General features: G+C 35.0%; 1 protein-coding gene across 1 annotated transcript; it reads right to left on the bottom strand.

Annotated features, from left to right (window-relative positions):
- Nucleotides 1–1,310: 1,310 nt before the first annotated feature.
- Nucleotides 1,311–10,197, bottom strand: LOC105798761 (uncharacterized). The gene is made up of 3 exons (XM_012628971.2): nucleotides 9,319–10,197; nucleotides 6,256–6,563; nucleotides 1,311–1,932 (listed from the first exon to the last, which is right to left on the bottom strand). The coding sequence occupies exons 1-3, from the start codon at nucleotides 10,134–10,136 to the stop codon at nucleotides 1,574–1,576; spliced, it is 1,485 nt and encodes a 494-aa protein (XP_012484425.1). The 5' UTR covers nucleotides 10,137–10,197; the 3' UTR covers nucleotides 1,311–1,573.
- Nucleotides 10,198–18,452: the final 8,255 nt, after the last annotated feature.

Genomic DNA, 18,452 nt, shown 5'->3' with positions numbered 1-18,452 from the left:
TTAAGACTACCAAAAGCTTTGATGGAATGAGCAAGGAAATGTCACTTCATAAATTGGGAGTTTATGCAAACCATTGGAATCAGGGCTAGTGACTCTTTTAATCTAGACCTGCTTCCCATGGCGGATTTTAAAAGATAAGAAGAAATTCCTTAATTAATAAAACTATTGTTCCAAAGTACACTCCAAGGAAGGAACTCGCTGGCAAGTTGGTGACGACAAAAATATTCTAGTTCTGAGGAAATTTTTCTACAATTAGACTTAATCCCTAAAACAATGGATCTGAGATCTTGTACGAGTCAACTTACAAATCGATGAGTTTTCAAGAATTATTATCCTATATGAATCGCGTGCTAAATTGTTAAGAGTTAAGACAGATTCTAGTAAAGATAACTAATGAGTTGTTAGCCACAAAATAATTGTTGTTAGCAGTAGTACTTCAAGAGTTCAGCTTAACTGAGACTCGTTAATCAAGTTATATAAATAGCAACTAAACAAAAAAGCAAGTCTTCTCTTGATTAAAATTCAGATCGTTTTCGTATTTCTTGATGTATGATTATGTAATAGGAGAATCAAAACTAGGTATAACCTTCTTACTCTTGAAGGTCCAGCTCAACATCCTACTTGGCCAACAAACTTCTGATTTTCTATTAGGAAATGGAACTCATTTCAAAATTTATGGAAGATTTGCTTCAATGGATTAACCTTGTTCATCCATAATAGCGAAAAGGGTATAAATCACTGATATTCCCCTTCCCTTTTTGCAGTGATAAGGATGAAACCCCAGAACATCTTTTCATGCTCTGTCCCCTCTCAAGCTGTATGGTTTGGCAGTTCTCTTGGTTGAAAGCAAGGCAAAATGGTATTTGGTGCTGCTTTTATTATACTTGCCCAAAACTGAAAACGTCATTTGCCATAAATGCATTTTTACTCATCTTCGAAGACCTGAAGAAGCTTAAGACACCTAATATCCAACATTGTTTTCTCACATCCTGGAGACTGCATCTCATTAGGAATTAATTTCTGTTTGACTTGCTCCTCACAAATTGTTTCTTTACTGCCTTTCCTGCTTGTAACTATTACCAAAAAAAAAAAAATACCGTACGACTAATGTTGAATATCAAAACATAAACATAAGCCGATTTGCTCATAAAACCTCTTTAACATATCTAAATAAAATTTTCTCTGGAGCCATCAAATATGTCACGAAAAACAATCCCATGTAGACTAGTTCAAGAACTGGACAATGGCTTTATAACCAAACTATTCTTCCTTCTTTGATACCTTTTTCTTTAAAGATAAAACTACTAGAATAACTGAAAAATACCAATAGCATACAATAGATGTAACCAGACAATCCTTGTATCAACGAGGTATATAATTACATTTTCGACAAGAGGGGCAGCTAATTTGATGACAAATAATTTCATCGATTAAACGAGAGACACTTGAAAACCACTTTCGAATACCAAGAAATGGTACCGTAAAATATCCATGTACCAGTTATTCCCAAAATCTAATATAACTATAATTGAGAAAACATCCTAGTACCATTGCAATGTTAAGCCAGAAGCAACTACCTGGGTCCTTTATGCTCTCTCCTACTCTCAATCACAACCTTGTTCCGCATGTCAAAATCAACCTTGTCCAGATCAGCAACGGTTCCGAGGTAGCCATAAAAGATCCTCTTTTTTTCTCCATTCCTCTCATCCACCTTCACAAGATTGGGATTTTTATCATCGTCATCCTTCCCTAAAGTCAAGGGCTGTAGATGGGACCAAGCCTTGCGACCACGGTTTTCCTTCTCAAAGTATTCAGCGAGCCTGACAGCATCGATCAGGCCTGACTGATCACTGGCAAACTTGACCACTGTAATACCGAGATGACCTTCTCTACCATACATGGACTTGCACTTGCCACTTCCAAACCCAAGGTCTGAAAGCACAAACATTAATAGTAAAATGAAATATTTCGAAAAATGTTGATTCATTGAAACTTTGAAGTGCATGGTGAAGCTCATTGAGAATATCACTAGCCCAGGGGTTGATTTGTTGATACATTTTTGCAAGATATTCAGAATCATGATAAAGATTCCTCAGTAGATTTTTAAAACAATATAAGACCCATTGAAAAGTTTTTGCTCTTCACAGTGGCTGCTGACAAGATGCAAAACACTCGCATTGTACTAGTGAAAACAAGTAACAGACAGGCTCACTTATTGGGATCAATTAAATAAATGAGCCATCAAGAACCCACTGTCACTGGCAGACAACAAACCAGAAACACAATGACATGTACTCATGCAGCAAATCAACTATATGCATGAAATGCACTAGATAAAGAAAACATAGTTGTGAAACAGATGAGAAACAAATTTATCATACTGCCTGGTAATGACGAGCACAAGCAAATGACAAACATACAGCAATCCAGATTTCAAACTTCAAGGTGATCACAACGAAAATATATTATAGAAGCAAAAAACAAAGAGTAACTTATCAGAGAAAAAGACAAGTTTGTGAATCACAACAAACAGGTTAAAAGCAATGTAATGAAAGAAAGAGATTCTTAACCATAAAGACAACAATAGAATTTGACTTGTACACATCTGTGTGCCAGAAAAGGATCCCCTTCACTACTAAAAGGAAATATCCATTTCTTTATCCTATGGTGGCACTTCCAACAATTCTACGGTTATCATTTGTTCAAAATTCCTTTCCTCTTATTTTTAGATATCTTTATATTCAACCACTAAAATTTCTGCCATAGATCAACTTCGATATTAATCTACCCTAGATAAACAAGTTGACATCTCCACTGCTGAGGACCAAATCTTTACCCCTCTGCACCAGTTAAATTGAGAGAGAAGGGTTGTTTCAGAGAGATGAGAAGGCGGCTCCCATATGCTGCTAGCAGTTATAAATTCTACAATGAATGATCTAAGCAAGCAAAAATCAACAATTTAGTGAATATATTTATCAGTGAGAGGCAAGATGCCAACCTTACTACTAATGGTACCTCATGCAACTAAACAACATTGTAATTGGACCATTAATGAGATTTGGTGTGCTTATGTAAAACCTCCTTGCTGGCCTATCCCTTTGGTGTAATTTTATTTCTAAGCTTCTCTATGTATTTGGAAGGTCATCTCCCTGATGTCCGAGTATGTCTCAGACACAAGCATCAGATATAAGTACTTGAAGAAAAATGAAGAGTCAGAGTAATATAGGTCGTTACACAATTATTAGCAATTAAAAAGCTATGTTTGCTAGACTCTTCATATTTATTGAAGTACCCGTGTCTAAAACTTGTGTACAACACATGGATATGGAGATATAATTTCCAAGAATCCTCCAAATACATGAAAAAACTTAGAAAAATCTAACCATACCATGTCGCATGCATACCCATAAATGACACTCACACCGAGCAACATAGATAAAAAGAAATACAAGATCTTCCCTGCCACAGGATACACACTTCTTAATGCAATCAATGTGGCAGGCTATTGAAACTCTCAGAGTGCAATAAAAATACTTGAGAATTACTATTTGCAGAAATACATAAGCTTCATGAAGAAACCATGAGCACTAAGTATTTCAGAAAAACTATATGGCGTTTTCTAATTTCTCCTACATTTTGATCAAGTATACAACTAAATGGATATCAATCTGCAGCAGTTTGAGGAAACATAAAAATATAGAAAAGCTAAACATTGTCCATAATGGAAAACCCGACTTTCTTTAGTGCTCATCTTCTCTAAGCATTTATCCAGAAAAGACAAAGAGGCACCTTGGCATTTGCCCCTTGAGCATCATCCTAGCATTATTCCAGTAAATAATAATAATGATATCACAAATCTAAAGCCACCAATTAACTGTTACTAACTGAATATGCCTGAACTAGCAGTCTGACTAGCAACAAAAACCTGCAGCATAACTACTCATGCACAAAGGTTGGAAGTGGACTATGATTAAAAGAAGCAAGGACTTATACCCTACACGGGTATTGTCAGAGAGTTTTATAAGCTTCTCCATGTATTTGGAGGTCATATCCTCATATTCATGTGTCTGACAAAGTTTTGGATATGGAAACTTCAACAAAAATGAGAGCAACAAAGAGCAAAAGTGCTTGCACACATCAAGGAATCACAAACAAGCTAAACTACAGTCAACATTATCTAGAAGGTCTCAAGAGAACAAGTAAATTAGGAAAAATGGAACCCGATATAAGCACGACAGACATAAGGCTCCAATTAAATCAGCATCCAAAAATTTCAACAAAGTAAATCTCCTCAATCTCATCACCTTGGTACCAGCCGAAAAGGCCAACAGCAAAGCAATCTATAACTTTCTTCATTGAAAACAAATTATAGTGAGCGGGTCTCAATGCACTATATTTTAAGAGAGAACTTACCGGACATAATTGAATTTTTTTCCTCCATATTCAATACTTACCACCACAACAACCAGAAGAGCAAACAAATGTTAGGGTGAAACTACTAAGATGGAATTAAGGAATTTCATGATGATAAAATACTTGTTCACTGCATATTGCAACTTCATTGAATACCAAAATGGTGACATTCAGAATCAGACACCAGTCATAAAACTGTAAATCATAAACAGCAAAATGGCAGAATAGTTGACACGAGGCAGAGAGAAAATTAAACCATAATACAAGTAAAATAAGACGGATTCATGGGAAATTATTGATGTTAGAGAATAGTCTCTGGACACCAAATTTTAGAGCTCAGACAAAAAGGTTTTTAGATGACAATTTCGTGATGTTTTCATAGGGAATGTTGAAACCAACATGTGATTTAGCGTACCTTGACCCAAAGCACAAATTTACCATCAAAGATGCCTATATAATAAATAGGCTCACACTCAATGAAATACTAGAAATAACATTTACTCATCTATAAATAACACGGAAGAATGCATAAACAAACTTAGCATTATTTTAAAATAAGCCCAAAACCCAAGTTAGCATGAAGGCAAGCATGACTGAGGAATCCATCACATTAATATCCTCGCTTACCATTTCTTAATAAATTTCATGTTGACTCCAAAAGAGAGGAAGCTAAGCTAGTTTCTTCAAACCAAATGGTTTCACCAGATTATAGGTTTCAATAGGTAAGGTAAAAAAGGTTCAAGGATATTTTATCAAGCCAGGGCTTTGATCTGGATATTAATCAAGACCAGTTTGAGGACTATTTGCCTAGTTTAGTGAAACCAATGTTTTGATATGGATTGTAATTAAGACAAGTTTGAGGACTACCTGCTCAAGCTACCAAGTCCAGTCCAACTTAACTAATATCAGATAAAGCATAATTCATCCAACAACCATAGCTAAAGCTTTGATAGAAATTGGCAAGAGCATCAGAAATATAGAACCAGCTTGGTTTTCTCCAAGATTGATATTAATGCTCAGGAAAAACTATGATCCACTTATAGATCAGATAATGCAAAATTTAGTCCATTTCCAAGTCCATGTCAGACAAACATGAGATCCCATCAGGCTAGATCCACAAAAATTAGCACTTAGCAATAGTGGTTAGAGACTATAAGCATCAACCAGAATGGGATAAAAATGTAAAGGAATTAAAACAAAGAATCAGCACTAAAAAAGATTAAGACCTTAATAAGCGCAACTAAAGGTTCAGGAGTGGCCACAGTGACCATTCAAGCAGGAAACGATGAAGAATAAATGCGAGCATAATCAGAAATATTATCCACAACCAAGAATAACATACGTTTAAATCACACTTATTATTAAAAGGATTGAACAATGGGAAAAATGAAAGAACCAGCAAGCAACAATTGCTGTCTCAACTTCCACTTAATAAGCAAATGCAAAATTAAGGAATCAGCATGCCCCAAATTTATCTCAAGTTTCAAAAAAATTTATGGGGGGAAAATGTATATATAGTATATTTGCTGTTTTGCTGGATAGAGCGCTCCATGAGTTGGAAAGAATACTAAAAATGACCCTCTACTCATAAGTTTATCAGGCCAATAGAGATAGCATAGTTGTGCCCTATCCTTGAAAACTTGTGTAAAACAAAATGGAATTGACTAATCTAACAAGAAGTTTGATTAATGACAAACGATGATTGGTCAATGCACTGACAACATAATTTAAAACTTATAAGGAAAGAGAAGGGGAACTAATTAGATTAAAAATCACCTAAACAAATCACTAGCCACCATGCTAAACACTGATAATAATGAAGAATAATGGGGCACATTATACCTCTTAGTTTGCTATCCATTGCTTTGTTCCCCAAACCTTCCATGCGCCCATCTTTACCCTTTCCTGTAATTGTATTATGTACTATCACCACAGGAGGCCACATAATCAAATCCTCTTGGTTTGAGACTGCTTCATCTGCAGGTAAGAACCGATAGGCCTTTGAATTATCAGGAGCCTTTGAGTAGTTCCATCCCATTAGCACACATAGAGCCCTGTGTAAGCCTAAGTGATCCACACGCAAGTCAGCATTATCTGAGTAGTATGTGTGCATTATCAGACCATGCATATCAGAGAAGTCTTTAGAGGACCTGTAATTTTTCATATCAAGTGCATTGAAGAATAAAATTCAGGTCTTCCTTTGAGACATCACTTGAATTAGGCTACAAGATTGAACTAGGGAAATGAACAAAAAATTATTCAGCAGTTTGAAAATAAGTTGTACAAATAAAAGGGGTAAAGTAATGTGCATGGCATAGAGCCAAAATATTGAATTGTCATCCGGGTAGTCTGCAAGCATCGAGATAAAACTTGCACAAAAGGCAAATTTGAACACTGGATTGCAGTGAACTTATTCCATATGATAGCATAGCCAAACAACCATTTCCTTATTTATATATCATTAGAAATAAGGGTACTGTCATCACCCAAAAATTATTGTAACCGAGACTGAATAAGAGAGGGGGAGAGGAAAACGATTGCAGTTGGATATAAATGCACCTCCCAAAAAGCCCCAACTAAAATATAAGGTTGGTTCAAAAGCTGTAGATTTATCAGCAATTACAATAACAGGCAACAGATTATACATGGATTTTGAAGAAATATATAGCTACAACAGGGTGTCAGATCATAACACCAGCACAGACAATAGACTAGACACCCAAAAAAGTTGAATCAAGACCATGAGAAGTTTCTCTTGCACGGAAAAGAAGAGTATCAAAGAAAAAAATAGTATAAGAGATTAATACTTGCTTCCTCTGATAAGAACCAGATATACACTCTTTATATGCCAAGACTTCACTCTCTACTTCATGATAAGAGAATAAAAGCGAGGTTTCCATTTCTAGCGCCATAAGCAATACAAACAGAAAGATCACTCAATAACTTTAAAGAATGGAGGCAAACACAAAAGAAAGCCCTGCATGCTCTATACATGCCTGCATGTGGACATTATACTTGGTGGATAACACAGATAACACCATAAATTAAGGTAAGTTTACAGCTAAACTTGAACAAATGAGAGTCACCCCAAGGGCCACTCTACAGAAAAGTAGTCAAATCAAAAAAGAACAAAAAAATTTAGCCATCATACCACTACATGCTAGGTAAGGCAAGAAAAACAGAGTAACAGACTAATACTTTTAACTTACTCTAGCAGCCTTCAGCTTCAGAATTACTAATAACTTAACTTATCAACTACCAAAAGAATGGCTATTACAAATTACCACAATCAGGCCAACCCAGCAATGTCATGTGGGTAAGAAAGAAGTTACAGACCATGGTATATTAGTACCAAGAAGGATAAAATATCGGCCATAAACTATCAACAACTAAGCCACAAGGACTAACGTCTACCAGGAATATCCAGATCAAAGCCTACAAGAACCTAAGGTAATTACAACATGTTGCTATAAAAGAATAGGTAATTATAAAATGCAAAAGGTGCAATTTAGCTCCAACCTACGACAAAATTGTGATGAAAGGTACTTGGAAAGGGATCTGAAATCCCCTTACTTTCCAAAATCAACTAGGGACATGCTTACTACCCAAAAACAGTGACTTGGTGAAACTGCAAATGGTCAGACTCATTAATACTGATGTTAATCTAAAAATCAAATTTACCATATTGAAAATGAAAATGGAAGGGAATCTAATATTAAAACCCATCAGAAAAAATAACATAGCCAAATATGAATAAGTAACCGTACAGGACACAGAGGCCAGCAACAGAAAAAAGAGCTACAATAATACAACATATATAAAACAGCAATTTTATCTCTGACAAATTTTCCACTGCATGGATAAATAAACTGGTGTCCTTATGTACAACTCCAATCACTATTGCATCAAAGCACTATAGAGAAATATACATCTGGAACAACCTACCCTTCATTTTATGAATAAACTAGGCTTGAGTCAGTAAATAATCAACAACGAAGAATCACCAACACAGCAATCCAGCACCAAAGCTTGCTAGCAGAAAGTGCCATTTTTCATTTTTATGATGAAGACATAGACTTACTTGGGTTTGATAAAAGACCGTAATACAAAATAACACAAGCAATGGCACATGGGAAGCACTTCTCTGAACCAGTTAGTAACAGCAAGCAGCCAACAAAACCAAGATTATAGCAAACCAAGATTAACTATGCCACGAACAAAGCAAACCAGCAAAAAGGTAATAGCAAACCCAAGATTTAAGGTCACGCCAAAGGGATCAGATTGCGCACTTACCTAAAACCCTAGAAATGTCAGGTTGTTGAAAAATTGTCCGGAAAACCGTTTATAAAAGGGAGACAACACTGCCTCAGCATTGCATTACCTCAACTGAATTTAACAATTATTGTAAGCACTATCAGTATTATTTATCCATAACTTATTATTGAAACTCACCCGCTAATCCTTATTAGTAATAGTTTATGCTATAAAACACCTATCAGACGAAGAAAAGGAAACATTGTATTAAAACCCAGACATTATCCAAAAGAATAACACTTGACAAATATTATTCTAGAAAGAAATAGGTAAAAACATCAAACACCTGCACTGAAAACGATTTCAGTGCTATGTGCAGTAAATGCAACACAAGTCAACTAAATTCAAGCTCCAAGATATTTGCATCCTTAAGTCAATATCACCTATCAAATACAGCACTCTAGCTTAATATATTAAAATGTTAACAGCCACATAACAAGCAATCTAATCTAAGTAGTTGCAACACAGCAAATTAAGAAAGAACTGAAGCATCTAAGCAGTAAAGCATTATTTTCTGATTTCAAATCATAATATGGAACTCAAACAATGAAAAACGGCATTCAAGAAGTTAATTCCAATTCAGAATCAAACCTAAATTTGGCATTAAACTTGCCACAAGCCAAGCATTGAAGCCGCCCTTGTTTACCATCCTCCAAGTAATTCTTTTTCTGCCCCGTATTCTCAAAAACTGCCTTCACAAAGTGCAAAAACGCCTTCTTTAGAGCACTTTGATCAACCTCCAAATGCTTATGATTAAACCCCGCATTATTATTTTGAAATCCCCCACCAACTCTCATATACTTGGCTACCCTAGTTTCCTCATTTCCAAGCGGGCTACTCATTCCAGTTAGGCGGTCTGACCCGCCTGGCCCCAAAGTGTAGATCTTTTCCTTCTTCTCCTCTCTTAGGTCTTTGCCTTCATCGCCGTACTTTCTCTTTAACGGGCCAGGCCCGTCACTCGGCGAATTCCAATAATCGCGATTATCGCGGAAGCCCATTGATGGGCTACCGAAGTCACGAGGTCCGAGTATGGGTCGAGTCGGAAAGTCCTGGTAATCGGGCGGGAGAGCAAAGTAGGAGCGGACGCTACCGTCGTAAAGGACGATTGTCCGACGCTCCAGCATGTGGAATCCATACGCCGGTGGAGGCGGAGGGCCAAGGGCGGCAGGATCGGGGAAGGGGAAGGGGGGATGAGCTTGATTGGGGTCGGATTGTGACTTGTTTTGAGCAGCGGAGCTTGGAGGTGGGCCAGTCCTGGTGGATGGGCTGGGCTTGGTGTAGGACTTGTGGTCGGCGGTTGTGGAGGAGGGGTTTTTATTGGCGGTGGAAGAGGAAGATTCCCAGCGGGATTTGCGGTGGTTGTTGGAGGAGGATGACGGTTGTTTTGGCGGATTCGGTCCCGCCATCATTGGAATTTAGTTGGATTTTAAGGCTTTTGGATGCATTTAGGGGAAACACAGGAAGATGGAGCTTTTATTCGCTGTAAAGTTCACCCGTAAATTATTTAGATTTTCAAAAAAAAAAAAAAAAAGTTCAAATTTTGCCCTCAACCCCTATAATTTGTCAAAGTTTAAGATTTAATTCTGCTTGTCAAATAATTTTTTCACCTAATGACATCAATGTGGTCATGTTTATGTAAACAAGGATGGCGTTTAATCCATAATTTGAGTTCTTTCTTCTATAAAGTTTTGAAAGCAAATTACTTACTAACACAAACTTCTTACTACTGAGAATTGGATCAAATGCAACTTACATTTGGTGGAGCATTTACTTAGCTAAAGAGGTTCTTAAACAAGGATTAGTAGCCACACCAGATCGATTAACTTACTTTTTGGATTACTCGAATTTAAATCCGTAAATTATTTGAGCATTATTATCTAAATTCGAATCCGAATTAAATATCATCATCGTAAAAAACTAAATTTAACATTTTCAATCATATGTAAGATAAAAATCCAAATATGAATCCACAAAATAATATAAATTCAAACAAAATTAATTTTAAATAAAATTTATTCATAATTAACACTAAATAAATGTAAATTAACAAAAATAGTTAAATAACAATCCAAACATATTAAACATAACAATTTTACAACAATTCAAATATACAAAACAACTTAAACACAAGAATTCCAAACAAATTAAATATTACATAACAATCTCAAGTAACTTAATTACTTAACCCTAATTATTTAATAATAATTGAATATAGTATCATATAAATCATACATATATATAGGGTAAATTTTCTAGTTGGTCACCCAACTTTTAAGGCGCTTTCATTTTAGTCATCCAAAATGAAACCCTTGCAATTTTGTTACTTAACTTTTTAGGGCGTTTTCGTTTTAGTCACTCAACCGTTAGATTTCTAACACCACTTAAGTTGTACATTCCACATCATGTTCACACTTTCATTTTGATCACCCAAAAACATCCCTTTTTTAATATTGATTGGGTAAAAAAAATTAAAGATTAAAGTGAAAAAGTGGTAGAAACTAAAATAATGTTTTAAAAATTGTCAAATTGTACTCGTTTGTCCCCTTGCCGAAAGTTCTAAATATCTTTTTTTTTCAACATTGAAATTTTAAATTTCAAAACATCAAAATCAATTAAATGAAATGTTGAAAAAATTATCCATTGGTAATGTTAACCGATTTATTCTTGTAATATTGAAATTAATTAAATTAATCTCCTTCTAAATTTTAAAATTTTATTTTATGTCTCCGTATTATTATTATTAATAAAATCAACTCAATAACTCATATTTAATAATTTTCTGCAAAACTTAAATTTCTTTTTATTATATAAACTTATCTTCCATATTAAGTTAAAAGAAAAGAAAAATCATTGCAATTAAATAAATTAATTGCTTATTTTTCGCTTGGGTAAAGAAGTGATGAAAAATTCTAGGTTTTATTTGGCATGGAAGATAAATTTAATTAATTTAATTAATTGTAAGAAATTTTCTTTACTTTTAGCTTAGTATGAAAGACTCAAGATCATATAATCAAAACAAATTTGAGTTTCATATACAATTATTAAGGATGATTTATTTGATTTGATTTTAATTTGGAAACATAAAATAAAATTTTAAGATTTAAAAGGAAACATTGGTTGACATTATCAAGGGATAAAAATTTTCAATAACTTATTTAATTGATTTTGATGTTTTGAAATTTAAATTTTCAATATTGAAAGAAAAAGAAAATTAGAACTTTCGACAAAGGAATAAACAAGTACAAATTTGACAATTTTAAATGTATTATTTTAGTTTCTAACATTTTTCACTTTAATCCTTAATGTTTTTTACCCCAATCAATATTTAAAAAAATTGATATTTTTTGGGTGAGCAGAATGAAAGGAACCTAGAAGTTGGATAACTAAAATGAAAGTGTGAATATGATGTGGCCTGTGCAAGTTAACTGGTGTTAAAGATTTAACGATTGGGTGGTTAAAATGAAAGCAATTTAAAAGTTGAGTGATGAAACTGCAAGGATTTCATTTTGGGTTGCCACACTCGGTTTCCCTTGAAACCCGAAAATTAGGAACCTTTAGGATTTAAATTAAACAAGACAGTAAGCTGGCAGTCTCTACTGAAAATTTTGAGAAATATAGAGGCTAGTTTGAACATAGTTGAGCTTCAAATCTGGTTTGGTTAGATTAGAATCAACTGGTCTCTTAGTGGGAGACAAAATGGTTGTTAATGGACGACTCCTAAACAGTTGAAGAACTTGAGAGAAAGGCTATAAATAGCTGGGGAAAAAGACTTTGATGAGAGACTTCTTATTCAATATGTTTCATTTTCGTCTCTTTTCTTGGTCGCTTCGAAGGAGAGAGTCGTGGAATCTCTGCATAGGGCGATGATCGTAAGATTTGAGTAGGGTACGCTTTAAAGATGGGGTACACTTTATAAGACCATGGCTCGATTATGGCAGCATAGAGAGTCTGTTGGGATAATAAACGGATGGAAAACCAGAGTAGTAGTTATGGGACAACCCGCAAACAAGAAAAAAAGGGCTAAAAGGAAAATGAAAATATGGGCATACATTAGTTAACCAACGGGTCGAAAGAATCCGTCAATAAAATGGAAATATAAAGCGGGAAAAGACTACTAGAATAGAAGTTGTGAAAGCCAATAGAGCATATGAGTGGTAACCCAGTAGAAACTAGTCATGGGAGTTGACTCACTAGCGGTGCCTAGTGTATAGGTGAATGAAAGATGGTTTAACCAAGGATCATAGATAAGGATCTGCCATTAAGGAATGTTGAGGACGCTCAAAAAAACCCTATGGGATAGTGGCATGTCATACGTAAGCTAGTTACTCCATAATGAAAAAAGGGGTGAGCTAGAACTCATCAACAAAAAAGGATACACCGAATGATAGAAATGTCTGCAAATTTAATGAATAAATAACAGTTTCACTTTCATCTCAGCTACAATCGAACCGTCATCGGATAGTGCTAACTGAGTGTTCATTGCACGAAGGGTAAATAGAGATTTCCGACTCAAAGCATCAGCAACAACATTGGCCTTTCTCGGATGGTAGTCAATCACAAGCTCGTAATCTTTTAGCAACTCTAACCACCTCCGCTGACGTAGATTCAGATCTTTCTGAGTCATCAAATAATTTAAGCTTGTGTAATCAGAATAGACATGACATTTCTCCCCGACCAGATAGTGGCGCCAAATCTTCAATGCAAATACAATAGCTGCCAATTCCAGATCGTGTGTCAGATAGTTCTTTTCATGCGGCTTTAACTGTCTCGAGGCATAAGCTATGACTTTGCCTTCCTGCATTAAAACACAACCCAAACCATTCAAAGATGCATCACTATAGATTACAAATTCCTTACCCGACTTTGGCTAAACTAGCATTGGAGCTTCAGTCAACAAATTTTTTAACTGATCAAAACTTTTCTGGCACTTCTCTGACCACTCAAATTTAACATCTTTTTGCATTAATCTCGTCATTGGGGTTGCAATCATAGAGAAACCTTTTACAAACCGCCTATAGTAATCGACAAGTCCCAGAAAACTTCAGACTTCTGAAACACTTCTCGGAGGCTTCCAATCTAATATTGTTGAAATCTTGCTCGGATCAACCCGAATACCTGGTGCTGATACAACATGTCCCAGAAAACTGACTTCTCGTAACCAAAACTCACATTTACTGAACTTCGCATACAATTGTTTATCACACAAAGTCTGTAGTACTATTCTCAGATGCTGGGCATGCTCGGATTCATCACGAGAATAAATCAAGATATCATCAATGAACACTACCACAAATTGATCTAAATAATGTCTGAAGATCCGACTCATTAAATCCATAAAAGCGGTAGGTGCATTAGTAAGTCCAAAAGGCATAACTAAAAGCTCATAATGTCCGTACCTTGTTCGGAAAGCAGTTTTAGGCACATCGAAGTCTTTGACTCGCAACTGATAGTAACTTAATCTCAGATCTATCTTCGAAAACACAGTAGCACCTTTTAACTGATCAAACAAATCGTCAATTCTGGGCAGAGGATATTTGTTCTTTATAGTCACTTTGTTCAACTGACAATAATCAATGCACATTCTCATTGTGCCATCCTTCTTTTTCACAAACAGGACCGGAGTACCCTAAGGTGAGAAACTAGGTCTATCAAACCCTCTATCTGTCAATTCTTGCAACTGAGACTTTCAATTCAGTCAGAGCCATTCTGTACGGAGCTATCAAAATCGGAGTTGTCCCAAGCAATACTTCAATGCCAAATTCAACTTCTTGAATTGGAGGTAATCTAGGGAGTTCTTCAGTAAACACATCAGTAAACTTGCAAACAATAGGCACTGATTCTATTTTCTTCCCTGTCACTTTCGAATCAATCACTTAGGCAAAGTAGGTTTCACAACCCTTTTTTACATATTTCAGAGCTTTCATTGCAGATATCACAGTTGACAACCCGTTCAGATCACTAGACTTAATTCGGATTATCTCGTCATTCTTGCATCTCAAATCAATAGTTTTCCTTTTGCAATTCACAATAGCATCGTGCAAAGTTAGCCAATCCATACCCAGAATTATATTAAATTCATCGAATGGTAACAACATCAGATCAGCCGAAAAACACGAATCTCAAATCATCAACGAACAATTCTTGCACACTTTATCAACCAAGACACACCAGCCTAAGGGGTTCGATACTCTAATCACAAACTCAATAGACTCTACAGGCAAAGTATTACTGAATGCTAAATTTATGCATATATAATAATGAGTAGATCTTGGATCAATCAAGGCAACAACAATAGTGTTATAAAGAAGGAAAGTACAGGTAATGACATCTGGAGATGACGCTTCTTCGCAAGCGCGAATAGCATATGCTCGAGCAGGTGCTCTGGCCTCGGACCTCACAGTTGTATCTTTGGTCGTTCTCTGACTCCCACTCACATTCCCGGCACCTCTAGGTGGTCTCCCTCTAGCTACAGTATTACTCAGTCTCAAATTATGTACGGTAGCTTGTTCAGCCAACTCAGGACAATCACGGATAAAATGATCTAATTATCCACATCTAAAGCAAGCTCGATCATTCAATCTACAACTTCCCAAATGTCTTTTACCACAATGCTTGCACTCAGGTCGATCGGATCGAACATTTGATCGGATCGAACATTTCCAACACTTGCAACAGAAGTAGTAGGAGCTTTGAAACTCGAATGCGATCTAGCTCGATCCCTGTTCGAATGTCCCACATTAGCCTTTGAACGGCTATAATCCTCTTGGAATTTCTTTGATGCAGATTGAAATAATTTACTCGAGGATCTCTTTCTTGCATCTCTAACTTCTGATTCAGTTTTTCTCTTCTCTTTACCGAGTTCTTCGACTTTACATGCTAGATCAACGAGCACAACAAACTCTTTGATTTCTAAAATCCCGACTAATAGACGGATATCTTCATTTAAACCATCTTCAAATCTTTTGCACATTATTTCTTCGGTGGATACACATTCTCGTGCATATCGGCTTAGTCGAACAAATTCTCGCTCGTATTCCGTGACGGACATACGACCCTGTTTAAGCTCGAGAAACTCTTTTCGCTTTTGATCAATAAATCTCTGACTAATGTATTTCTTCCGGAATTCAGATTGGAAGAAATCCCAGGTAATTCGTTCTTTCGGAACAACAGAAGTCAGAGTTTTCCACCATTGATAGGCTGTATCTCTCAACAAAGAAACGACACATTTAACACATTCATCAGAAGTACAAGACATTTCATCGAACACTCGGATGATATTCTTGAGCCGAAACTCGGCTCTCTCGGCGTCATCATCATTAGTGGCCCTAAATTCTTCAGCCCCAAATTTTCGGATAATTTCACAACTTCTCTAAACTTTTGGGCCAAGTTGTAAATAAGAAAAATATCTTTAAAAATTTTCTGAAATAATTTCTTCAGAGAATTTTCTCTCTACAACTTTCTCTTGAATTCAGGTGTGTGCAAATAATGACCCAAGACTCTCTTTATATAAGAAGAGTTTAGAGAGATCAACTATGATTAAACTTAATTATTTAACAATAAATTTAATCTAATATTTATCTTTAGCTTATTAAATTAATAGAATATTTATCTATAAGATAAACATTAAATTAAATTTAATATTAAGATAATCACTTTAATATTAAATTAATAAAATACTATTAAGATAAGTATTAAATTAAATTTAATATTAAATATATTAAAATATTATTATTTTTGGAACAGTTAATCTGAAAGCAAATTCTCTGGTAGAGTCCCAGTAAGAGTGTAATTCTTCCACTTCTCAACCACCGAAGACCCACCATCACCCACCATTTCTCGGCCACCAAAATGCCGCCGTCACAACCGTTGACAACCCAAGCTAGTTTGGTTCGGGCCAGTGATGGCCCGACCGGTCCGTTCCAGCCACCGATTGGACCGTCGTCCCAGTTTCACATATCAGGCCCGATTCGACTAATTTTTGGGTCTTGGTCTCAGTTTTGAGTTCTCGGGCCCAATTTACGATCTTAGGTCCAATTTTCAAGTTCAATTACCAATTAGGCCAATTGTCTCACTTGAAAATTAATTTCCAAAAATATCATATTAATTTTAATTAATTTGATTAATTTATTTTACTTAATCAAAATTAATTTTCCCAAAATTCACTTAGATTTTCCAAATTAATTTTTCAAGAAAATTCTTTAATCAAATTCTCTAATTGAACAATTTTTACGATCACTCAATCTAATTCCACATTGAATAAATCAACTCAATTAAATTATTTTCAAAGTCGTAAATTTTTTTTCTGATTCAAATGCAGTTTGATTAAGCTTTTGTTCAGCTAGCGGAGGGACCAATCGAACATATACAGTTAGGCTCTAGTAATTGCAATTATATCTAAAAGTATTGTTTCGATAATTCGCAATTACTTAATCATGGAGTCAGTCCACAAAAGGTACCATGATTGAAAACTCCTTATTGTATACTATTTACGAAAGCAATTCATCCAACTGCTTTGTTCAATGACCTCGTCATGTGTGTGTTACCCTCATATGATATCCTTAATTCTTTTGAGTTAAATCCATTTACTCAATACAATCCTATTTTATCTCATTGTCACAATTGTGTCTTCTTAATGATTAATATTGTAACACCCCTAACCCGTAACCATCGCCAAATTAGGGTTACGAGGCATTACTGAAGAAGACACAATTTAGCACAAACATTTATCACCTTTCATGCACCAATGAATAACTATACATTTGTAACATTACTAAACTCAGATGTCCACGAATAATTTATACTAGATTCGAAAATATAAATTATAAAACAAATTCACCCCAAATGCTTTATCAAAATAATTAAACATATTTTACTTATTATAAAATATCATAACAAATCACATATATATTAAAATTTCATTAGCGAAACTTATGACTATATAGTAAAGCATTTGGACACTTAAATAAACATTAATCATATATCACTTTCATATACTTAACTTACAACAATACATTCATTAAATAAACATGTCCGCTTGTACATTTTAAAACTACAATTAACCATATCAATTTATATCATTAACTAAATATCCATTTTAGAAAACACACTACAAATCATAGTATACTCAATTTACACATTCAATAATCAAGCCAAACTACATATACCTATTTATTCACCTCATGAAATATGCGCATAAGACCACATTAATTTGAGCCACATTCAATCACCTCTATTGAACATATTATGCCTTCACAAATCTAATCATAGTCAACCAACCATAAGCGATCACATTACAAGCATATACATTTTCTTTCACAAATAAATAATCGAATCCATATGGCTATTAAAAACCGAATCATAGAAAAGCAAGTCATAAGCATAAGTATTCGTTTTTCTCGTTAGTTATCGAGTATAAAAGCAAATCATTTGCCACTTCCAAGCCAATTCATAAACTACTACCAAATATCATTTATCAACCATATCCAGTTCAATGAAGCCAAATTATAACAAACATTAAATATAAACTATACCATATATCAAATTTATTATAATGAACTAATTATAAATCATATATATACCACTATTCCATACGAAATCATAAACCAATCTCACCACACACACACATATATATACCATGAAATATACTTCCAATATAAGTTTTAATCATGACCAAACACACAAGTATTAAGATTTTGATCAAGCCATTTTCGCATGGCCTCATATAT

This window comes from Gossypium raimondii, chromosome 9 (genome assembly GCF_025698545.1).
Source record: "Gossypium raimondii isolate GPD5lz chromosome 9, ASM2569854v1, whole genome shotgun sequence".
Taxonomy (NCBI): Eukaryota; Viridiplantae; Streptophyta; class Magnoliopsida; order Malvales; family Malvaceae; genus Gossypium; species Gossypium raimondii.
Note: the sequence above shows the minus strand (reverse complement) of the source record. Positions and strands in the feature narration are given on the sequence as shown.

What these genes read in the sequence shown, in the direction of transcription:
- LOC105798761 (XM_012628971.2), bottom strand. Translation starts at nt 10,136, where the DNA reads ATGATGGCGGGACCGAATCCGCCAAAACAACCGTCATCCTCCTCCAAC. An exon ending in AAGTTTAATGCCAAATTTAG is followed by an intron (nt 6,564 to 9,318) that starts GTTTGATTCTGA and finishes GAAAAATTACAG; the next exon opens with GTCCTCTAAAGACTTCTCTG. An exon ending in AATGGATAGCAAACTAAGAG is followed by an intron (nt 1,933 to 6,255) that starts GTATAATGTGCC and finishes TTGTGCTTTCAG; the next exon opens with ACCTTGGGTTTGGAAGTGGC.